The sequence below is a fragment of the Schistocerca americana genome, chromosome 6, assembly GCF_021461395.2.
Source record: "Schistocerca americana isolate TAMUIC-IGC-003095 chromosome 6, iqSchAmer2.1, whole genome shotgun sequence".
Classification (NCBI taxonomy): Eukaryota; Metazoa; Arthropoda; class Insecta; order Orthoptera; family Acrididae; genus Schistocerca; species Schistocerca americana.
In genome coordinates this window covers 608,310,952-608,336,693 of record NC_060124.1, presented here as the reverse complement: position 1 = coordinate 608,336,693, position 25,742 = coordinate 608,310,952, and the positions used below count along the sequence as shown (strand labels likewise).

Below are 25,742 nucleotides of genomic sequence, written 5' to 3'. Positions count from 1 at the left end.
AAATGTAACAGAAATATGAAAAGTACATTGAAAAGATGCACTTTACATTAGTTAATTTGTTTTTATTTTGAAAGTCTATGCTGCACTAATAAAAAAATTGTTTTTGGTCACATCTCTCTACTAAAATGTTCACCTTCACTGAAATTACTAAGGTACCTTAACTTACCTTTAATTTTGAGGTGCAGTGAACAGCTAGGTACTTCTTCACATTCTCTACAGTCATAGAATGTCACCAATCAGAAACAGTGTTTTTGTACAAGGAAAATGATCTCTAGTTGTCACAGGATGTTGGTGCAAATTTTAGGGACGAAATATTGTTGGAGATGTCCACTGCAACTTCTTCTTCTCCCCCTCTGAGGATAATGTAGATAGTAGCAAAAGTCAAGTAGCCTTGATCTCTCGGCAAAAAAAGTCAAAATGATTTTTACCTTCTGCGCAGTAGCACCTCGAATGTCAGTCTGTCTTCATTTGTCATCCCAAAAATTTCTAACAATTTCTGCAAAGGCAGCCTGATAGATTCTAATTCCTTGATGCTGTTGGCAAGGAAGATGGAGTTGTTATGTTCAGTGAAAGCAGTTTATGCCTCTCGTATAAACTGAAGGTTTCCTCAGAAATGATTGTGTGGCTTGAAAGTGTTCATTATAAAAACCTACAGCATCGTTCTGTGTACCATTCCTCCTTAGGACTTGCTCAGGCAACAACACCAAGTGCAGGAGCAGTGCTGTGTAAAGTAACATATAGCACAAAGCTTTGAGGAACACCTGCTTGGTGTATGAAATTATTTTATTTACTTCTGGATAACTACCACGCATTTGTTTGGTGATATGTTGCAGTGCGTGGACCGGACAGATGAAGTGTGTTACCTGTGGATAGAATGTCCGTAGGACAGTTGCCACTGCTCACGTGATGGCTGTGACATCCAATAACAAGGAATTTTCCTTCTTCAATTCCCCTTAAGACTGCCAGTCACAAAATGAGCTACTGCTGAATGATTTATGCATTCCAATAATTAGCAAGAAATCAATAATGGCTTTAACGTTTCTTCTCCATCAAGTTTGCCATCAGTGAGATTGCCAGTCAAATGTACACATACGTCCATTGTCTTGTCAACACACTTTTAAGAGCCTCCTGGGAACGAAAATATAAATAGTTTTCCTTAATGTCAATTTATCAGGAATCTGTTGCTCACAGTACTTAGCGGGGAAACGTGATATTTATACCGTGGAAAGTTCGCAGCAACAATAACAGAGCACAGGTTGTGGAAAATTTGCTTCTTAGACGATTGCACTGTTTTGTTCTGTATGTGCACATCAATACATATATATTGCAGAAATTGGAACTTTACAGAGAACCAGTCTGCTTATTGCACACTTGACATAGTACAATCTCTCCATCACTAGTGGAAGCACCATCCAGTGTAACCAAATATCTTAATTTTGAAGGTTATTTTGATGCATCAGGAGGCGTCATGAATACACACAGCCATGAATTCTTAGAAGTATTATTTGGCAAACCATTTTTGGCACAAGCAGCTGTTAAAGTTCAGTTGGCAGAAGAAGAACCCTGACTGCTGCCAGTACTGTTGCGAGCTTTCAACTGTGAAGCACCAACAAATGCTGATGAGAAAAATAGATGTCTGTAGAACTGTGACAACAGTTGAGATGTTGCCACAGAGATGTTTAATAAATCGCATTACGTGATTGGTTTTTGTAGCTGTGCAAAGCTATTGTGTCAAGGCCACTGCGACTGTCGGTTATCAACTTATGCCAACTCAGCTGTAGTTCTGAATCAGTACAAGTTATAAGTAGTCAGAAAACTTTGGGCCATTAGTCTTTTGTGTGCTTCAGTGGCAAACATGACAGCACATGAAGCCCTTTGTTACACACAGTAATAGCTACTACAATCCTACAAATATTATTTTTATTGTTTGTCCCTTGATATTGAGAACTGAAATTACGAATCTTAGAAAATCAAGCAGAAGTTTGTTATTCGTAACCCAATTAAAGTGCAACCAATAATGTTTTATTGCACTAGAATCTGATTTTTATACATAATGTACTTTGTCTCCAACCATTATGGTATGTCGGATTTGGATGTTTTCCAAAGGTAGTGGCGTACTTATTGTGTGGAGAAATATGAGGAACAGTAAAAAATTAAATACAGTATTTTATATAGTGTAAATTTAAAAACCTGTAGTTATAGTGAAATATATAAAATACATAATGATAAAATGACATATATTAATACAGACAACATATTTTGTGAACATTTACACCTTTCACCTGAGTAGTTGTGAAGGTAAAGAGTATGGAACTACATAAAAATCTGGCCTTTTAGTAATAACAAATGAGGTATAGGAAGCCATTCAAGGAAGTAGAAGCACCTGAAGACAATAGTGTCTTGATAGAAATGGATAAAGTTACAGAAAAGTAATACAAAAGGAAGTTGCAAAATGTTTATAAAATGACTCTGTATAAAGATAAGTCTCTAAAACTGGAACACTGGTGTAATGATAAAGGACAAGTTAAAACAGTGATCCTTGTCAGTAATTTTAATTTTCTGCTTAAGCATTTTTAGGGTACACAGGGCGGTCCATTGATAGTGACCGGGCCAAATATCTCACAAAATAAGCATCAAACGAAAAAACTACAAAGAACGAAACTCGTCTAGCTTGAAGGGGGAAACCATATGGCACTATGGTTGGCCTGCTAGATGGCGCTGCCATAGGTCAAACGGGTATCAACTGCATTTTTTAAAAATAGGAACACCCATTTTTTGTTACATATTTGTGTAGTGTGTAAAGAAATATGAATGTTTTAGTTGGACCACTTTTTTCGCTTTTTGATAGATGGCGCTGTAATAGTCACAAACATGTAAGTACATGGTATCACATAACATTCCGCAAGTGCGGATGGTATTTGCTTTGTGATACATTACTCATGTTAAAATGGATCGTTTACCAATTGCGGAAAAGGTCAATATTGTGTTGTTGTATAGCTATTGTGAACAAAATGCCCAACGGGCGTGTGCTACGTATGCTGCTTGGTATCCTGGACGACATCATCCAAGTGCCTGGACCGTTCGCCGGATAGTTACGTTATTTAAGGAAACAGGAAGTGTTCAGCCAATGTGAAACGTCAGCCACAGCCTGCAACAAATGATGATGCCCAAGTAGGTGTTTTAGCTGCTGTCGCGGCTAATCCGCACATCAGTAGCAGACAAATTGCGCGCTAATCGGGAATCTCAAAAACATCTGTGTTGAGAATGCTACATCAACATTGATTGCACCCGTCCCGTATTTCTATGCACCAGGAATTGCATGGCGACAACTTTGAACGTCGTGTACAGTTCTGCCACTGGGCACAAGAGAAATTATGGGATGATGACAGATTTGTTGCACGCGTTCTATTTAGCGACGAAGCGTCATTCACCAACAGTGGTAATGTAAACCGGCATAATATGCACTATTGGGCAACGGAAAATCCACTATGGCTGCGACAAGTGGAACATCAGCAACCTTGGCGGGTTAATGTTTGGTGCAGCATTATGGGAGGAAGGATAATTGGCCCCCATTTTATCAATGGCAGTCTAAATGGTGCAATGTATGCTGATTTCCTACATAATGTTCTACCGATGTTACTACAAGATGTTTCACTGCATGACAGAATGGCGATGTACTACCAACGTGATGGATGTCCGGCACATAGCTCGCATGTGGTTGAAGCGGTATTGAATAGCGTATTTCATGACAGGTGGATTGGTCGTCGAAGCCCGCAGTTCACCGGATCTGACATCCCCGGATTTCTTTCTGTGGGGAAAGTTGATGGATATTTGCTATCATGATCCACCGACAACGCCTGACAACATGCGTCAGGGCATTATCAATGCATGTGCGAACATTATGGAAGGCGAACTACTCGCTGTTGAGAGGAATGTTGTTACATGTATTACCAAATGCATTGAGGTTGATGGAAATAATTTTGAGCATTTATTGCATTAATGTGGTAATCACACTGTAACAGCATGCGTTCTCAGAAATGATAAGTTCACAAAGGTACATGTATCACATTGGAACAACCGAAATTAAATGTTCAAACGTACCTACATTCTGTATTTTAATTTAAAAAACCTTCCTGTTACCAACTGTTCATCTAAAATTGTGAGCCATATTTTTGTGACTATTACAGCGCCATTATCACAAAGTGAAAAAAGTGGTCCAACTAAAACATTCATATTTCTTTACGTACTACACGAATGTGTAATAAAAATGGAGGTTCCTATTTAAAAAAAAAACGCAGTTGATATCCGTTTGACCTATGGCAGTGCCATCTAGCGGGCCAACCGTAGCGCCATCTGGTTTCCCCCTTCAAGCTAGACAAGTTTCGTTCTTTGTAGTTTTTTCGTTTGACGCTTATTTTGTGAGATATTTGACACGGTCATGGTCAATGAACCACCTTGTATACATCCTCTCTTCAAATGGATGAGTTGGTAATATTAGAATTTCTTTTCCTGGATGCAGGCATTTGTCTGCCGTAAAATTCATTTCAAAAATGTTCCAGCAAAAAGGATGCTTAGGGTTATTAAACATCACATTTGTGTCACTGAATAGCATGAAAACAATAAACTACACAGAACTTCTTTTCTCTTCAGCATGAAGGTAATGCAAACAACTGGCTACACCCATGAAAATAAATTCTAAAGTAATTCACTGATCCACCTGAAGGTAAAAGTGACTTACACAGATAATTAATTGTCTTTTGTATCATGAACAGTTACAGGTCTCAAATCACAGTCCAACATGGGTGCTGTAATAATGTGATTTCACAAGAAAGGAGGTGCAGAAGACATAAAAACACTAAGATTGATCCCTCTATCATGAGACATATCGGCCTCCTCTCCGTAACAAACAATAAAAAGATAATTACCTCTGAGGGAGGATGGGGTTCATTGGCTTATAACCAAGTAATTAGACAAGGCGGCCTTAGAAGTGTAAGAAGCAAACTAGAACACCACCGACAAACTTTCAGAAGTACAGACCAAAACAAGGAAAAAAGTGTCCAGTAAGGATGGTCTCTAAACTGCATAGCTTAAAAGCTTTGAGCATTTGTTAAGTAGAAGAGATGTGTTTCACAGTAGCGAAGATAAACAAGTGCTCATAGCTATTAAAGCATGCACTTTAGAGCCTATGTTTACGGGAATTTTTTGTTTTTTGTTTTGGGTCACACTATCACCTCTGAAAGTTTGTTGGTGGAGTTCTGGTTCACCGTATATATGAGGTGTGTTCAATCAGTAAGGTAACTTCATATTTTTGATGAAAAAATATTTATTTATTCTTCAATATTCGTGTTGTCCCCTTCAAAGTAATCCCCCCTCAGATACAATGCCAATGCTTCTTCCAATCCTCGAAGCGCTTCTCATAAGCACTTTTTGGTACAGCCTTGAGTACTTCCAGCAATGCAGTTTTTCTTTCCTCAACCTTGAAAATCTTCATCCTTTCGTAGGTCTCTTCAGTTTTGGGAACAGGAAAAAGTCACAGCGGGCCTAATCCAGTGAATATGGTGGCCGAGGCATGATTGTCGTGTTGTTTTTGGCCAGAAAATCTCTCACAAGCAAAGATGACTGAGCAGGTGCATTACTGTGATGCAAAAGGCCTGATTTTTTTTTTATCTTGGCTCTCTGGGATGCTTCCATTTGGACGATCTGACTTTGGTTTCGATGCTGTAACCGTAAACCCATGTTTTGTCACCAGTTATGACCCTTTTGAGCAAATCAGCATCATCACTGACATAATTCAAGAGCTCATGCAACGATTCTTCTGATCAAAATTGAGAAGTTTTGGAACAAACATCGCTGGCACACGTCTCATGCCCGAAACACCTGAAAAATTGCATGACACCAGCTGACCAATGTGCCAACATCCTCAGCAACTTCTCTTACGTTAACTAGACGATTTTCTAAAACAATTTTCTTCACAGCTTCGACAATTTTTATAATAATTGAAAATCACTGAGCAATTTGAAAAACATCTAACCTTTCTATCTGTCAAAAACAAATGAAGTATGCTGTGAATAACGTTCGGGACATGTGTACTAACACAACAACACCAACAAAAAATCAATTATCGAATGCATGTTGCCCGAGCAATTTGGAAAGTAGCCTTACTTTTTGAACAGCCCTCATATAGCAGTATGGACCACTCACAAATGAAACAATGACTATAAGTTACTGTTTGGTATGGGTTTCAGAGATTTTGGAAAAGATTTGACTCAGTCAGCTAAACCGGTAGGTTACCAATAGCCTTTTGAAAACAAGGCACTGATGCATATACATTAGCACACTGAAGAAAATGTATGTCAAGACCATAACCTCCATTAGGCCTCATCAGGATTGGGAGAAATTCAGGATAAAAAGAGTGTGAGGCAAGGACAGAGGAAGCAAAGAAGGAATATGTTGCTAGGATGTAGTATAGAACAATGTGCTTTGCTGCATATAAATTTCAAGAACTTGTGGAGGAACTCACAGAGAAGTGTGAAAGTAAACCTAATAAGACCAAACTAAACTGTATGCAACAGATTTAAAGAAAATGATACAAATCAACTGTGAAAATCATAGGACCAGTTACTGTATTTTTGAACTTGCAACTGTTGAACACAATGACTGTGTCATTGGAAAGAGAAAGAAACAGACGAAGGTAGATCATCTGAGATGGTTTTGATAAAAAAGTTTTCAAAATTTAGCTTCTGATGCACCTGAAAATGAGAGTTTAAGTGTGTGTTACCAGTTTGACTTAGGGCTGTGAGACATGAATTTTTACTACAAAAACGTTTCAAAAACTGAGGATCATTTAGTGAGTAGTGTAGAAATAGCTGTTGGGAAGTACTGGAAGATGCAGGAAAAGAAAACAATTGATCAGGGAATACAGTGAAGTGAAGACATATTTATGACTATGAAGAAAATGAAATGTCGGTGCTGGATCGGATATGTAACCAGGTGAGTGGATGAGGCTGACTTTCAAGAGAGACAGGAAGAGAATGAGTGGACAGCCAGATGGAAGGTGGAGTAAATGACATTAGACAACAGGTAGAAGCTAAATGGGATGCATATAACTAAAGTCTAAAATGGAAGAGTCTGGTGAATGCCTTTATTCAGTAGCAGATATTGAGTTACTGATGATTTATTGTGAGATAAAAGAAAGTGTATTTTGCTCAACTAGGAAATATAAAAATATATTTTTGGGTAAGGTGATTGGGTCACAAATAGTAACCTCTTCAAAAAAAAAAAAAAAAAGCGCTGGATTTATTATGTCTTAGTATTTGCTTGATGTGTCTGTTTTGACACTAATTTATGAACATTACTTTTCTTAAGAATAATATACTCTTGTAGCTACTTATTGTACTACAAAGGAAATTATGATTGCAATGAATTTTGAAAAGAAGTTATATTCACGGATCATTTAAAATAAAAAAAACATTTCCACTTTTGCTTACTCTTGTTTACTGATGATGTATATTTGGCACCATTGTTAAGTATTTTTATGTTCGAATTTTTTGTTATTTTCTGCGTAAAATGTTAATGTCTATTATTTATAGGTGTTAACACGGCTCCATAAGTTGATGAGTTCACTATCTGCTGCTGTAGACACTGGATTTAAAGACGCTTGTAGGACTGTCAGTGTAAAATCAGAACAGCAGCATGTTCCTCTGTTTGAGGGTGATGTTAATAGTGTGTGTGACCTACCAAACATACTACAGCATGGCTCTGACACCTCTTCGACAACAGCAGATGAGAAAGAAGTACTTCAGAACTATGTAATAACCCTCGTACCACTGCTGTTCGAAACATGGGTTGAAGTAGCTCCTGCGGGCTATGGAGATGATGGTAAGTTTAAATTGAAGTTTTTAACATAAGTATGATAATCAGTATAATACTGTACTTTACATTATTTGCACGACGCAAAAAAAAGAATGCTAATAATATTTGCGACACTACAGGAATGTTCCCGTACCAGATACTGCATTAGGGATAACTAGAACAGAACTGAAACTGACAAAACATCCTGAGGTATACGTAGTTTTGATTCTTCATCTTGTTAAATTCATGTTCCATATTGAACAGGACAGCAAAAAGTAATTTAGTCTAAGGACTAGGAAATATGAAAAGTATTGTCACAGTATAGTTGTGCCAGTAGTAACGAGCACAGTAGAAGAAAGTAAGAAATCTTGCTGTTATGTAAACTGGGTAAGTGCGTGCTTGTCATAATGTAGACACGAGCCAGGTTTGTTTAATTTGGACGGCTATAGAGGGACGTGTGTAAAATTCAGAGAAAGCTCTACAAAAATATCTAGCTAGGGGAATAGTTAAAATTGACATCCAAGAAATATTTAGATGTCGTCTGAAGAAACACTAACTGCTACACAACAGGAAGCGAAGGGTGGTGGGCATCAGCAAAGTAAGCAACCAAGTCCAAATCCAATCTGCCAAACTCGAATTCACTTGTTCGTGTGTGCGCACATCCCATTTTGTTGTGTTAATATTAGTTCTTGAAAAATGAAGTGACTCAGTCCTTCATTTATTAATTCAGTCATTACTTTACAATTTATGTGTGGCAAGGACATTATCGACAGTATGTGCATTCTACGACACACTTCCATTTCTTTCTGTCAAGTGCATGCACTGTTTGTTCATTTGAGGGTGATATTTATCCCAGCTGTGTTCTTCTAGAAGTTATCTCACCACCGTATTCTGGGTCATCCTCTTCCTCTCATTCTGTATATTGTTCTGCAGAACACTGTTCTACAGTCAAGTCAGCATTAAAAGATCCCCGATAGTTGCAGTGGCCTTGGTGTGGTAACTTAGTGTGCTTACCTCAGTCAATCACGTAATGTGATTTTGTTAACATCTCTATGGCTTTGCATCTGTGTTGTCACAGCTCTATATGCAGTATTATTTTCACCTGCAGCCATTTGCAATTCACATTTGAGAACTGCAACAGTGCTGATGGATGTGTGGGATCTTCTCACCCTGACTTGACCAAAGGTAGTCTATTCTCTGTCATTCTTGCTATGTGGCCATACCAGCTCAGTTTTGTCTTCTTTAGCACATTGAGGAAGTTATAGTGTTTGTACAGCTCCTGTAGTGCATTTTTTTCTTATCCTCCATTGTGTCTTGTCTTCAAGTCCAAAAACTTTCTGTAGTATTTTCCTTTCAGATACTAACAGTTTTCTTCTTCTTCTTCTTCTTCTTCTTCCTTCATAAATACTGTATTAGCGCTTAGCAAACCTGGCAGTACTTGGTAATTGCTAAATATGTATAGGAACTGTGTATACATATTAAACTGCTTCGCCCCACCCTCTCACAGCCCCTTACCTCCTCCTCCCTCTCTATTTTCTTATCCCTCTTTCTGACCTTGAGCATTGTTTATTGTTATTGCAAAAGAAATCTTGATTGGGAATTAAAGTCACTGAGAATGAATGGGTAAATCATTTGAGATCATTGATACGAGAGAGGCCTCTTCAGCTGTTGGATCTACGAGGATAGTAGTTTCAGTGGCAGTATTTCACACAGTTTTAATCTGTGAATGGGTAGGACTACGAACTTTGGATGATTCATATTCTTTCACGGTATTCTAATCATGAACTGAGCCATAAATACAACTTTCCTGTTTCCTGTAAAACTGATGACAAGGAAGAAAAGAAAGCAGCTCATTGCTATGCGTACAATTTTTATTTGAAATTATAGGTATGAGGAAAGAATATATGAGGATGAAGGAATGCCCTGCTATCGTAATTGAAACCGACTGAGAAAAAGAAAATGAAACTATAGTCTGTCCAAAATAATGTTAGTATTGAAAGCCTGGAACAGAGTTACCACATCCTGCATGAAACATAAATAGGAAAATTGGATCAATGTGTACTGGAAGAGTTAAAGTACATTATGATTTTAGTTTTATTTGAAGCAACATTTTCTCAAGGCATTACCGAATTTTTGTCATATGGGAAACTTTTTTGTTATTGAAGTTAGGTGAACACATTCTGCAAATGAAATCTTAAGAATACATCGTATTTTCATATGCTCAAAACAAGAACTCTGTCAGAGATCTCTAATGTGAGATAATTTGAGTAAATATGATGCACAAGGGTCTGCTCATACGTCAGCTACTAATCAGGCACCCATACAGTTTTGACACGAGAAACAGATCACTTTGAGTTTGTATTGAAACTGTTATTAAGTTTTCTGGTCATCCTGCGTAATTCTAACTCAACAAAAAATGAGATTAAGCCTGTTTATCACGGTGGGAATATGTTTCTTAAATAGATAACCGTAATTGTTTAGAAAGAACAAAAGTGGTACAAATAACAGGGACTTGGAATCACAGCAGTGACATTGTAACGGGCTGTGTATGGCCAGGGACAACTGGGAAATCCAGTTAAAACACTGGACTTTTTCATCTGGTAGAAATCTGGGAAAAACATGGTAGTTTTTTGCACTAGGATTTTTTCATTATTTTAGTTTTCAGTTAGATTTTTGTAATTTTGACTGGTAAGAACAGGTAATTCTCAACAAAAAAATTTACTGTAGCCTGCCACTGCAGCAATAAAACATAAATGGAAAAATGACACCAAGATGAACCTTTAGTTGCAAAGAACATGCTCCATTTACAACAACAAAGCACAGCCCACACACAATCGTCTGCCGCCAGCGAAATGTGTCAAAAGACTGTGCAATATTTCATAACAATCAACTGCTTTCACTACATCTGGCTCGTGTTTCGATGTGTGTGACGTCACAACTGTTTACATATCTAACAGGTTGCGAGAAAATGTTACGAATGATGGTTTGAGAAGGATTACTTTCAAAGTAAATTTCCTTTTATGCTAGATAAATTATGTTATGTATGAAAGTGTGCGATGAATTTCTAAAATCACAGAGCGGTAGACTCCCATTCAAAATTAACACTGAGGACCAGCCCCTTAGAAAAATTCTTGGTGCAGAAGACAAGTCATTTATGCCACTATTTAAAATTTTGCATTCAGATTTGTGTTCGATATGTCTTAAAGGATAACACGTGCTAAAGAAGACCAAGTTTCAAGGTTAACTTTCCATATTTATATTAGTTGTTACATATATTACAAATTAGGCAGTAATGATGGCAAAATGTATAATTATTCTTAAAAAAAAGTGTGAAGTGAGTTTTTGAGCAATTTCATCCTTGATTGGTTCTTCTGTGGAAAAGTTAAAGTGCTCAACAGAACGTGTAGTCAGCCAGGTAACTAACAAAAGGTTCGGTGCACTGTACTGAAATTAATAATTGTACTTGTTAGAAATATTCAGCTGCTGGAATTTAAGCAGTGTTCTTAGTATCCTGCCTAATAACACCAGTGGTGGAGGTTAGGGTGGGGTGGAGTTGGGGGATGAGGGAGTTTTTGATGACGAACGTTATAGATGAAAGCTTAGCTTCTCTTGTAGCTATACTGGAAAACCATTAACTTTTTTATTTGTGTGTTCATGCTACTTAATTATGATGTTACTATTGGTTGACTACATCACATGTCCTATACTCTAAATGTTTGCTGTCATTGGCTGGTGAGATCATGTGACAAGAGCTATGGTTGGCTGAGACAAAAGTACATCGCAGTCTCAATTTCTGTGCTTCGGAAGCTACTGTGCTGTATTTGGTGGAATTCCTGTTTATACAGTAGTAATGCCAAAACATACAGTGCAAATGTTGGTATGCATCTAAGATCTTTCCAAAACACAATGTTTTTTGCTGAGTTTTGTTTCTTAAAGTGCTGGGAAGTTCTGTACCAGTGTATAAAACATTCACCATTTAAAGGATTGGTAAGTTTTACAGCTCCAAGGGAAAGCATATTTTCACTTAATACGGAAAAAATGTACTTGCACCAGAGGTATACTGTATTTCCACCCAGGAAAAAGTGTATTTTTAACTGGGAAATCTGGGAAAAATCCTTTTTTTTCCACGTATATGCCTTTTGTAAACAGTAATATTTATTTTTTGAGATACATACTGAATTCCTAAGACGAATATCCTTTGGAATTAGTTGTTTTTAAGGCCTCCTAATTAAAATTTCAAAACTTACAATGCTATAATCTTGTTACAATATTGTGAAAAGGAAAGTTGCTACTCAGCATATAGCAGAGATACTGAGTCACAGATAGACACAACAAAAAGACTGTCACAAATAAAGCTTTCGGCCAGTAAGGCCTTCATCATAAATAGACGACACACACACACACACACACACACACACACACACACACACACAAGTCCGACACACATGACTGCAGCCAGCCACACTCTACTTTGTTATGTGGGTACTTCCAGATGTAAACTGCATGTGGCAGACATGTAGCTGAATCTGCCTGTGCTCCATTTCTACTGTGATAGTAGGAAAACTCCACTGATGTCACTGTTATTGTTGTGATGGATTCTTGAAGTGTCTTTATCACTGTCAATGTTGTCATTAAATGAAATTATCATGCCCTCCACTGACTTTTCTGAAAAAGCTTCATTGAGCCATGCTCTTTCCTTGGTGCTCTCCGTATGTTTGACAGCTTTCTTCCAATCTTCAGCAGTGATTTTCCTGACAGATTCTTGTGTGAGTGCTTCGACTGCAGGTAGGATAAATTTATTATTATTATTATTACTGGCAATGCAACCTTTAATTTGCTCCCATATTAACTTTATTGGGTTGAAATGGCAGTGGTAAAGTGGCATCCTAATGAAATTTCCTGTGTGCTGGACCGAGACTCGAACTTGGGACCTTTGCCTTTGCAAAGTGCTGTATCATCTGAGCTACCCAAGCATGACTCATGCCCCGTCCTCACAGCTTTACTTCTGCCAGTATCTCGTCTCTTACCTTCCAAACTTTACAGAAGCTCTCCTGCGAACCTTGCGGAACTAGCACTCCTGGAAAAAAGGATATTGCGGAGACGTGGCTTAGCCACAGCCTGGGGGATGTTTCCAGAATGAGATATTCACCCTGCAGCAGAGTGTGCACTGATAGGAAACTTCCTGGCAGATTAAAACTGTGTGCTGGACCGAGACTCGAACTTGGGTCCTTTGGCTTTTGCTGGCAGGTACTTTACCACCTGCGCTACCCAAGCACGGCTCATGACACGTCCCAACAGTTCTACTTCTGCCAGTACCTCGTCTTCCATCTTACAAACTTCACAGAAGCGAAAAAAGGATATTGCAGAGATGTGTGGCTTAGTCACAACCTGGGCGATGTTTCCAAGATGACGTCTTCACTCTACAGTGGAGTATGCGCTGATATGAAACTTCCTAGCAGGTTGAAATTGTGTCCGCAGCTCATGGTCTAGTGGCTAACGTTACTGACTCTGGATCATGGGGTCCCGGGTTTGATTCCCGCCTGGATTGGGATTTTCTTTGCCCAAGGCCTGGGTGTTTGTGTTGTCATCATCATCATCATCATCATCATCATTCATGACAGTGGTTAGATTGGAATGTGAAAAAATTGGCTGATGACCGCACTGTTGAGTGCCCCACAAAGCAAACATCATCAGATTAAAACTATGTGCCGGATCGAGACTCAAACTCATGACCTAAGCCTTACAGTTTTAATCTGCCAGGAAGTTTCATATCAGTGTACACTCTGCCACAGAGTGAAAATTAAACGCTCTGCAACGAATCAAAATTGGTAATCTGCTTATCCATATGACTCTTTCCCCCAGGGGCATTATGTTTCGGTGGTTATTCAGCTTCCTTTTCTTTAACCAACATTTCCTTCACAACCTGCACAACAGTATTTTTGTTTATATTCAGAGCTGCAGCGGTTCTGTTGATCACTTTGCTAATGGAGAGCAGGTGGCCACCATTAAGTTTTTCATTCTGAAAATAAGCACATAATTCACAAACCATTTCTCCTAACTGTCTTCATATGGCAATTCCCTGGCCAGGAGAATGATGTTGAACTTTCTGGTTGTAACTTTCAATGAACTTCCCGCTGACGATGTTCAGTACCACACAACGATTAACGGAAACAACAAATAATGGTAAATCATTGTCACCCTCATTTACACTTTTACATTTCTCTAAAAGCTCTACAATCTCTCCGTCAGAAAGACTGCGTGTGAAGAACTAGCCATTTTGCACCTACTAACTTGTTCATGATTATTACAACCTTCCTCTGAACACAAGTGCTATAGTTCCAACACCGAGATAACACAGGCTTCCGTAGATGACAGTACTATGCAGCGTTGATGCCTAGTACAGTCAGATTCGAGAATGAAGCATGTGAGAGCTATGAAAAATAATGTCAAATGAGGCTTCACAACATAGTGGCAAACAAAATTCTCCCACTTTCCACTGGGGTGGTAATAGTTCATAAATTACATACATTCCTATGTCCATCCAAATGTTCATTATGTATAGAGTAAAAATTTTAAGTAAATCGATCTTGTACTTTTTGAGATTTTTGGAAACAATATTAAGTGATGTCTTCTCTTTATATAGTAATATAGAAGATTAACTCACTGATGATGTTCCAGAACTTGTATCAGTAAAAAGAACCTTCAAAGACTTGGAACGAGTTTTAATATTATTCCCTCAGAATCTCTTGATTTAATTCAACTGCATTCCGTTACTCTTGATTTATTTTTATATATGTTCATCTGGTAAAGTCTTTTCAAGGCACTGTCGATTCCATTCAGTTGCTCTTTTGAGTCTTCTGGTGTGTCTTACAGAATTACAGTGCCATTGGCAAACCACATTGTTTTTATTCTGCTCCCTGATATTTAATTCCTATTCCAAATTTTTCCTTGGTTTCTTTCACAGCTTGATTAAGTGTGTAGATTGAATAATGTTGGAGATAGGCGACAACCCAATCGCTCTTCCTTCTTAACCACTGCTTACCTCTCAGGCCCCCTGGCTCGTATAACTTCAGTCTGGTTTCTGCACAAGCTATAAATAACATTTCCAGTTATAACTCTCAGTGAACTTCTTGCTGACATTTTTCAGTTCGACACAATGAATAATGGAAAAAATGAATAATGGTAACAACAAATAAAAGAATAATTCTTAAAACTGTAAAAACAAACACAGAAATTCACAGGGCGCAGTGATCTTACAGGACAGCAAGCTGGCTGCAGCTAAAGCCCGCTGGAAACAGGAAGTGGTGTTGTGTCAGTTGCAGGTTCGGTAACATAGGGGAATTGCTGCAGCTGCAGGTAGCGTGATGTTTGTGGGAAGTTAGCCGGCCTGCTGTGTGGGCTTCGCTTCCTACCAGCTCTGTTCTTACTGTCAGTCCTAAAGCAATTTTGGATGACTATACACATTTTCTCAGCAGTCTACATTGTAAGTTAACCCATAGTGTCAGCATGACATTGTAAAGTCCCCCAGTTAAATTTGACATAATATGTTAAAAGGAAAGAAAGAAACCTACTGCTGCTTTGTAAAAAGCTGCTACAATCTGAATTGTGTTAAACAGCAGTCCTCCATTCTGTATCAGAGCTGTTACATTTATCAGTGGAGCATTAAAGTCTTAATGAAAGTAACCAAAATAATCCTTCTGATGGTAAAACACATCTCTAGATTCACAGTCATGTCAGATCAATCTTTAAACTTGGTTTCTTCTGTCTCTGCAGGTCCTGTATTAAGTTTGGACACTACAAGTTTTGTTGGAGTCTACTACTGTGTGAAATATAAGTGTTAATGATGAAATAAGTGTTAATTAAATATTTTCTAAAATTAAAGGTGTGCCACATACAGATTCAAACTTGCAAACCCAGAACCATATCTTAGTGCAGGTAGTGCACTATTAATTATGCCACCTGAGCATGTGTTAGGAAGAATCCGCTAGGGTAGCTGAGAGTGCTAACGCACTGCTTCCTGGGCTCGCGTAGGCGCGCTGGCCCCGGATTGGATCCGCCTAGTGAACTAACAACAATGGCTGACATGGATGTGTTTTTAGGTGGTTTTTCACATCCCGCTAGGTGAATACCAGGCTGGTCCCCATGTTCTGCTTTTGTTACACGACTGACAGACCTTTGAAACACATTCTCACTATTCCATGGATTATGCTAGACACAGACAGTTGTGGTACCCACATTCTGTCCGGGGGGGTGGGGGGTACGCGGTGGCGACAGGAAGGGCATCCAGCCACCCCTTAAAATTAACACGCCAAATCCGGTTAACCATAACAGCAGACCCTGCCAGTGGGGATAAATGATTGAAAAGAGAGAGAGCATGTGTTAGGAACAGATTTAATGTTAGAAATGAAAAAACAAATGTCACTGGTGTAGTATTCTACACTATTAATTATCATATGTTACAAACCAGTTTCCAGCTGTTAATGCCATTGTCCATTGTGAGGTACAAAGATACATATACTTGATGACATGGCATTACAAAATACTCTATCAAGAACCAGTAGAACTTCCCTTTTTCATTTGTCCAGGTGATGTTCCCAAAGCTGTGGATAAGCTGAACTGCACACTATGTGCAGGATGTGCCCACACAGGATGTGTGAGGTTTGAAATGCACTGTGAGCAATCAGTAGCATGCTGAAGCTGTTAGACAGCCCATGCAGCGTGTTTTTGTAGAGTGGCACAGGGCTCTGAGTTCATTTGGTCTGGTGCACTGTTTTAATGAGTCACGAAATCTTTATCACTGTGCATACTCTGCTAAAGATTGACTGTGAGCCATGTAAGTGCTAATTGTTCAAATTATTTTATACTAACCTTTTGTTCGCATATTCATCTGCATACACTTATGTTAGTATATTGCAAACATTTACATATTATACATATATTTTACAGCAACCAGAGACAGTGGCCTTGTGTGTGTGAGTTAAATTTATGTGAAAATATGTGTGTGAGGTTTTTTAAAAAGCAGTCCTTCTGGCCAAAAGCTTACATGCTTAGCAGTCATTTTGTTATATCTGTCTGCAACTCAATATCTCTGGTATTTGGTGAGTAGCAGTCTATCTTTTCCATTGTTTAACATATTTCGCCCATATTTACACACACATTTCATATGTATGTGTAGCAAACTTCGCCCTGCAGTTTTTCTCTGAATCCTGTCATATCCAATCCCATCCCCACGGTATGTTTATACAAAAAAAGAGTCATGTGTGTACAAAATTTGATTCGCTTCAGTCTTTTCATAGTTGTACTTCATGTCACTCTGCCATATGTAAGGGAGGTAGTTAATTATTATCTCTGCAGTGATTCTTTATAGATAGTAAGTCACATGTGTACAAAGTTCATTTGAAATCAATTCAGTAGTTTGAGGATATATGGAATATACTCATATAATACATATAATGATTTTTATAAATAAATAGACTTGTAATTGGTCAGTTACTGATTTGTCATCATCTTCTTGCAGATAATTCCTTGGGTGAAGAAAATGCAGCACTCCTGCAGTGCATCCTTGGTATAATGAGTTACATGTGGAAGTACCTAAAAAACTGGGAAGCGATGCAGTTGGAAAGCGGAACATTAGTAGGTTTGAGAAGTCACTTCTATGCACAGGGATGATTGCCTTTATAATGTATAAAATCTTATGCTGTACTTGAACTATATGTGATGAAACCCTGGACGTTTGTGTGTGTGTGTGTGTGTGTGTGTGTGTGTGTTTGATGACTAGGTTGACTTCACTTTTAAAATGCTAGAAACAGCAAACAGGAAAATTGAGCAGTGGTAAGGTTTAACACCCCACCAATGATGTGGTATTATATGGACAGAACATTGACTGGGGAGGAGGAGGAGGAGGAGGAGGAGGAGGAGGTGGAGGTGGAGGTGGAGGTGGAGGTGGAGGAGGGGGGGGGGGGGGGGGGAGTTGTGTCTTCAAAGTAAACATCTCAGCACTGAGGCGGGAAACAACAGAATAGCTGGATCTGGTTTATAGTACACAGTATATACTATATAGAGTCTCACTTGCATGTAACAAGTTATTGACAACCAGTTTCAGAGTACAAACATTCACTATCGAATTTAGTGTAGTGATGAAACAGTTTTATAAATAATTGACAGAGATTTTTCTGAGAGTTTATACAGGGTGTCCCACTCAAACCTCCCTGATTTCAAGGACCCAGGAGAGAAAAACCACAGTAGATACGACAATGAAAAATGCACCACATTGTAGAGCATCTCAAAGAATTTATATTCCCACATCAGAAGTGCCAAGTATCGTCACCAGAGTGCAGCATGGTCATATGAAGTGAAAATGGAAACTCCACAGCAGCACACGCAAGCAGTAGTGTGGTTTGCAGAAACAAAATCGTCAATTACTGTTCAGAAAAATTATCGTTGTATGTATGAATGTGATCCACCTGATGTGAAAACAATTAAGGAATGCTACAGGAAGTTTCTGGCAGCAGGAAGTGTTTTGAAACATTCTGGCAGTGCACATTATGGAGTTTCAGAAGAGACAGCGGAGGACATCAGACAAATGTTTCACAGAAGCCCACGTACGTCAATTCATTAAGCATCTAGGCAACTTGACGTACCTCAATCAATTTCGCATCGTGTAGTTCACCGGCATCTTTGTACGTGTGCTTACGAAGTGCAAATTCTGCAACATCTGACGGTGAATGACAAACCACACCAACAATTTGCTGCGGACGTGCTGCAGCATACTGATGTGGATGCCAGCTTCCTGGAAAGATGTTTATTCTCAGATCAGGCAACCTATCATCTATCAGGAAAGGTTAATAGGCATAATGTTCATATTTGGGGTTCACAAAATCCACATGTTGTCATTGAACATGTTTGTGATAGCCCTAAACTAAATGTCTGGTGCGGGCTAATGCACTACAGGATTATTGTACCGTTCTTCTTTGCGAACAGATAGTGAATAGGTCAGGGTATCTGGACATGTTGGAGCAGTTTGTGTACCCTCAGATAAAAGACTTGCAACCCAACCTCATTTTCTAACAAGATGGAACTCCACCGCATTGGTCAACCTCTATTCGCAAGTTCCTGGATAGGAAATTTCCCAATCATTGGATTGGACATGGAGGACCCATTGCCTGGCCACCACGTTCACCCGACATTACGCCGCTGGATTTCTTCGTGTGGGGATTCTTGAAGGCCCACGTGTATGCGACCAAAGTGGACTATATTCCTATGTTGCGACATCATATCAGTAATGGGATTGCAATAATAACAGAGGAAATGTTACCAAGAACTTGGCAAAAAATTGAATATAGACTCGATATTGTTCGTGCTACAAATGGTTCACATGTAGAAGTGTATTGATGATAAATAAATAAACTCTGTGAAATGCTCTACAGTGTGGTGAATTTTTCGTTGCTGTATCTACTGTGGTCTTTTTTTCCCCCTTGGTCTTTGAAATCAGGGAGGTTTGTGTGGGAAACCCTGTATTATATCTCCAAATCCTCTGTAAAATATCTGTGACAGAATACATGTTTCATCAAAATTTCAAATGTGATAATGGATGATTGCAATATGAAACCTGTCATAAATAAATAGTAGTATTTTCAAGTTAGACTGTATACTGCGTATTTTATTCTGACCGTTTGCAATTGCTCTGTGCCACAGGGGCAAATGTTACTGAAATCCAGGAACCTGGCTGGTCCTGTGCATCAACCAGTGGGAAGCAGAGAAATGAGAGGTAAAGTGTGCAGGAGTTTTTAAATCTGCCTGCCATCCCTGCTCCAGCTGTTCATGTTTCAATGCATGTTGAATATACACTTCTCTTAAATACCAAATATTTTCAATATATATGCATATTTTCATTTTTTTGTAGGTTTTAATTATGTGAATGGATGGCACTGAATTAAATTATCAGTCTTATCAATTTCTCAGTACAGTGTCTGTATTGAGTACCTTCTGCAAGTGACTTAATTTTGGAAGATTACTGAATCTATACCTTTTTTTTCCTCCATGGTAACCTAGATTTGATAAATCACAAATTTGGTATTCATATCAAGAACCATAACATCACAATTGCAGATAACGTTTACAGGTTTTTCAGTCCAGCTGGGAACTTCCTCCTGGAGGCTTCTTGCACTTGCAGTTAATCTCTTGTGGGTGTTCTCTCACCATTAGTTGCAATGAGATTCAACATTTTAGTGACTGTCTGGATCCTTGATATGGGTAAATTCACATTTATAAGATGCCATAAAGCTTCTCTGTACAAATTACTTGGTCCCCTCTGCTGAAGTTACCACGTGGTGACTGAATGCTGGGTAATTTTTTTTTTTTTTTTTTTTTTTTTTTTTTTCTGGATAACACCTGTGATACTGCTTTTGCATTTCCTTCTAGTGCCTGGAACATGACAGTTCATCATTCTGCTGCTTTACTCATCACTGCACATGATGGACCACACTGTGAACAATGTTGATCAGATGATAGCTAAAATCGAGATAGAAAATGTGTATGTTAATATTCACAGTCCAAGCTAATATGAACTCCTAAAACTTCAATGGCCTTCTGTTTCCCTGATGGGTGCTCACCTTTGGTTCAGTCGTTATTTTCAAGTTAAGGTTCCTGTTGTATTATTCTCATTTAGCTGCTATGTTGTTTTATCTGAGCAATGTAGAATGCTATATCAGATGTATGCTAACAGAATGGTCCATCTCTACTTCGTAAACTAAATCTTTGTCTTTAGCTGGCTTCAAAAACTTTTGCTGTGTATGAAAGGTGCATTCAGTAGGATCGAGAATAGTGTTCCAGGTGAATGAGTAGTAAGATCGACAGATTGAGCGGTTGTTGCAGTCAAAATCAGTAATGTCTGAGGAAGCGGTTGAGACTGAGAGAAAGTGAAGATAAGAATTGGTTATTCTCCTTATTTTGGTCCTTTCTGTGGGAAGATAGGTAAACTCCCTACAGAAGCATGGCATTCAGCATATTATACTCCAGTCAGCATAGATAAAACACTTTCTTAGTCCCCCCCAGGGGGTCCACAACTCTTTTGTGGATACGTGCGTAGCGAGCACGGGACCCCGAGCTAATGTGGCCCTCCTTCCTTTCCGGGCTGCATACCTTCCTTTTCCGCATCCTTCCCTATCCCCCATCTTCGCCCCCCCTCCCCTGACCTCTGGCTCTTTCCTTCCCTTTCTCCCCCTCTGGGAGTATGGTTTGTGCCTATGTCCAGAGAGGGACGCTCGTAAATGTAACGCATTCTTCCCCTTCTCTGCTTGTATGTCTTCATCCTTCCTTTGTCCTTCTCTTTTCCTTACCTCTTCTCTGTACCCTTTTCTCCGCTGCGGCGTTTGAGACCTCTCTTCTTTCCTTTCCCTTTCTTTGTTTTTCCCTTTCTCTTTCTTCCTCCCTGTGCGTGGCTGAAGGCTGACCCACGCATTTTCGTGCGTAGCCGGTGACGGGGTAACGCGTAATTCCCTGCCCTGGGTAGACAGGTAGGACACGTACGTACCCCCTGGTAACGGCCAGACCCAGGGACGGGTGATTACCCGAGCTGATACCTTCCGAAAGTGCCGATTGGTCCCTCCGTCCGTTTGTCGGGAGGTGTGACCTGAGGTGTGAACAATCACCTAAGGGGGGAGTGCCCTCAGAGAGGGCCCCCACAAGGGAGGAGCGCGCCATCGGAGACGCCGGTAATCATGGGGGATTCTTCCGCAATGGTTTCCTCGCCTTCCACTATGTCTGCTCACAAGTGTAAGTTCACTGAGTCTCAGCCACAGACAGTTCTTCCCTCGTTGCCACAGTTCCTTGTTGTTTCTCGGTCTGATGAAGGTCATGACTTCTCCACGGTCAACCCTTTCATTATTCAGAAAGGTGTCGACACAATTGCAGGTCCTGTAAAGTCTTGTTCCAGATTACGGAATGGCACCTTGTTGTTAGAAACAGTCAGTGCCCTCCAGGCACAAAAATTGCTGTGTAGTTCACTTCTCCACACCTTCCCTGTCTGGGTGGAATCGCACCGTACTTTAAATTCCTCGCGTGGAGTCGTTTATACACGCTCCCTCGATGGATTGTCTGACAACGAAATTCAGCACTACCTGTCTGACCAGGGCGTAACGGCTGTTCATAGAGTTATGAAAAGGGTTGACACGAACATCATTTCAACCCGCACTGTCTTCTTGACATTTGACAGAGTTCAACTCCCATCCAAAATCAAAGCAGGCTATGAGATAATTTCCGTTCGCCCTTATGTCCCAAACCCTATCCATTGCTATTGGTGTCAGTGGTTCAATCACACCAGCCAATCCTGTTCCAATCCGGCGAAATGTGTTATGTGTGGCAAGGACGCCCATGAGGGTGCTTGTCCACCTCCATCCCCTCGCTGCATTAACTGTATGGGTGACCACGCTGCTTCCTCTCGAGATTGCCCCATTTTTAAAGATGAAAAGCTCATCCAGGAAATCAGAGTGAAGGAAAAGGTGTCGACCTTTGCTGCTCGAAAATTATTCGCCAGTCGACAGCCCACCGTGCCTCAGACAGGAAAATACAGCACTGTCTTTGCTTCTCCTCGGCCAACGAAAGAGGCGGCCACGCAGACTTGCGACCTCACCTTTAGTGCCACGGTCGTCAGATCGGCCAGCGCAAAGATCACCCGTTCAACCTCACCACTTTCGCCTGCCCACTCTACGGCTCACCCTTCATCGGGTTCTGCTAAATCTCGAGCCCAAAAGTCAGACACCAAGACTTCGAATAAAGAGCATACTCTTGAAGATTTTTTACATACCCCAACTTCACAACCATTGGTTCCACCTTCATCTAAACATCATATTTCCAAGAAGGCTAACAAGAAACCCAGTTCATCTCCTTCTCCGCCAAGGCGTGTCTCATCTACAGCACCACCTGGCGGAAATCGCCCTCGGCCGTCTTCTGTGTCGCCGAGGCGCACTGCTGGCGGCCGATCAACCTGCCGATCGCTGGTGGCAGGAGGTGCTCCTAAACAACCTATGGATCAGGATCTTTTGCCTTCGGCTGAATGCCATTCCATGCTGTCAGTCGCAAGCTCTGAGCAGTCGTTGAGTTGACGGCAACCTTGGTCACATTCCTCCATTTTCGTTTCACCCTATGTCCATTATCCACTGGAATATCAGCGGCATTCGAGCCAATCGGGATGAATTGTCGATCCTCTTACGATCCTACTCGCCGGTCATCTTCTGGCTTCAGGAAACAAAGCTGCGTCCCCATGACCGCTTTGTTCTCCCCCATTTTCAGTCCGTCCGATTTGATCTCCCCTCTGTCGAAGGCACTCCAGCCCATGGAGGACTCATGATTCTTCTCCATGATACTCTCCATTATCACCCAATCCACTTAAACACTTCCTTCCAAGCTGTCGCTGTCCGTCTTTCCCTTTCTGGATATACCTTTTCTCTTTGTACTGTATACATTCCCTCGTCCACACCAATGGCACGAGCTGATCTCCTTCATCTTCTTGGTCAGCTTCCACCCCCCTATTTGCTGGTTGGGGACTTCAATGCCCACCACCCGCTTTGGGGATCTCCACATCCTTGTCTACGTGGCTCCCTATTGCTAGACGTCTTCCACCAAGCGGATCTAGTTTGCCTCAACACTGGGGTCCCTACATTTTTGTCTGCCTCCACGACAACTTTCTATCATTTGGACCTTTCGGTCGGTACTGTTCCGCTAGATCGGCTCTTCGAATGGTTCGCCCTTGATGATACACACTCGAGTGACCACTTTCCATGTGTCCTTAGACTGCAGCCTCAACTGCTCTATATGTGCCCGCAACGCTGGAAGTTTGCCCAAGCCGATTGGACACTTTTTTCGTCTCTAGCGACATTCGATGACCGTCACTTTCCTAGCGTCGACGACGAGGTCACACATATTACCGACGTTATTCTTACGGCTGCGGAACGTTCAATACCACGCACCTCCGAATTGCCCCGGCGCCCCCCCAGTTCCGTGGTGGAACGAGGCATGCCGTGACGCGATACGTGAGCGGTGACATGCTCTTCGCGTTTTCCGCCACCATCCTACTTTGGCCAGCTGTATCCGCTATAAGCAGTTCCGGGCGCGATGCCGCCGCGTCATCTGCGATAGCAAAAAGGTAAGCTGGAAATTCTTTATTAGCTCATTTAACACCTTCACTCCCTCCTCGGACATTTGGAGTCGGCTTCGACAGTTATCAGGCGCGCTTAGTTTCTCCCCGGTCTCTGGGCTCATTGTCGTGCGTGATACGTTAGTGGACCCCGTAGCAATTTCTAACTCCTTGTGTAAACACTTTGTTGAGATTTCGAGCTCTTCAAATTACCTGCCAGCGTTTCTCCCGAAGAAACGTGCAGCGGAAGTGCAACCTCTTGCTTTCTTCTCTCAAAATCGCGAAAGCTATAATACTGTTTTCTCCATGCGGGAACTCCAACATGCACTCTATTCTTCTCGCTCCTCCGCCCCAGGACCGGATAGTATCCACATCCAAATGTTGCTGCATAGCCATAGTCTGTGTTACCTCCTTCGCATTTATAATCGAATTTGGACCGACAGTACTTTTCCCCGACGATGGCGGGAAGCTATCGTCGTTCTTGTTCCGAAACCTGGAAAGGACAAACATCTCCCCTCTAGCTATCGCCCCATTTCTCTCACGAGTAGTGTCTGTAAGGTTTTGGAGCGTATGGTGAATTACCGTTTAGCTTGGTGGCTGGAGTCTTGCAGTCTTTTAACACCTGCCCAATGCGGTTTCCGAAAGCATCGTTCTGCAGTTGACCATCTTGTTTCTCTCTCCACTTATATCATGAACAATTTTCTCCGGAAACGCCAAACATTAGCAATATTTTTTGAGCTGGAGAGAGCATACGATACCTGTTGGAGGACAGGCATCCTCCGCACACGGTTCTCTTGGGGCTTTCGAGGTCGGCTGCCCCTTTTTCTTCGCGAATTTATGGCAGAGCGCACATTTAGAGTGTGGGTGAACACTACTCTCTCCCGTACTTTCTCCCAAGAAAACGGGATACCCCAGGGCTCCGTGCTAAGTGTTGTACTGTTTGCTATTGCCATAGATCCAATTATGGATTGTCTCCTTCCTGATGTCTCGGGCTCCCTCTATGTGGATGATTTTGCTATCTACTACAGCTCTCAACGAACCAGCCTTCTTGAACGACGTCTTCAAGGATGTCTCGATCACCTCTACTCTTGGAGCACCGAAACAGGCTTCCGTTTTTCTCCCAGTGAGACCGTTTGTGTTAATTTTTGGCATCGTAAGGAGTTTCTTCCACCCGCTTTACATCTAGGACCTGTCAACCTTCCGTTTTCGGACGTCGCTAAATTCTTGGGTCTTATGTTTGACAGAAAACTGTGCTGGTCCTCCCACATTTCCTATCTTTCGGCTCGCTGTCTGCGATCCCTCAACACCCTCCATGCCCTGAATGGTACCTCCTGGGGAGCGTACCGAGTGGTCCTTCTCCGCCTCTATCGTGCCTTAGTGCGCTTGAAATTGGACTATGGAAGCATAGTTTACTCCTCTGCTCGGCCGTCTATTCTTCGTCATCTCGACTCTATCCACAGCCCAGTGGAAAGCCTTTATGCTGAGACTGCTGAACCTCCGCTGTCCAATCGGCGAGCAGTCCTTCTGAGTCGTTATGCCAGCCATCTGTCTTCCATGCCTGCTAATCCAGCCCATGACATATTTTTTGACGCCTCCTTTGGTGTAGGGTATGCAGGCCGCCCCTCCTCCCTACTATCACTGGGAGTCCGCTTCCGTCAACTGCTCCATTCTCTTTCCTTCCGCTTTCCTAAAACCTTCTTGACAACTTGGGGTACAGCACCGCCTTGGCTCCGTCCCCGGATCTGCCTGCTCCGTGACA

At 41.0% G+C, this 25,742-nt stretch overlaps 1 protein-coding gene across 1 annotated transcript in view; it reads left to right on the top strand.

Moving 5' to 3' along the window:
- Window positions 1-25,742, top strand: part of LOC124619796 (testis-expressed protein 10 homolog) — a 157,958-nt gene that overhangs the window by 77,750 nt on the left and 54,466 nt on the right. Inside the window, exons 5-6 of the mRNA XM_047146387.1 lie at window positions 7,590-7,878; window positions 17,369-17,484. Coding sequence (XP_047002343.1) covers window positions 7,590-7,878; window positions 17,369-17,484 — 405 coding nt within the window. The remainder of the gene's footprint in view (window positions 1-7,589; window positions 7,879-17,368; window positions 17,485-25,742) is intronic.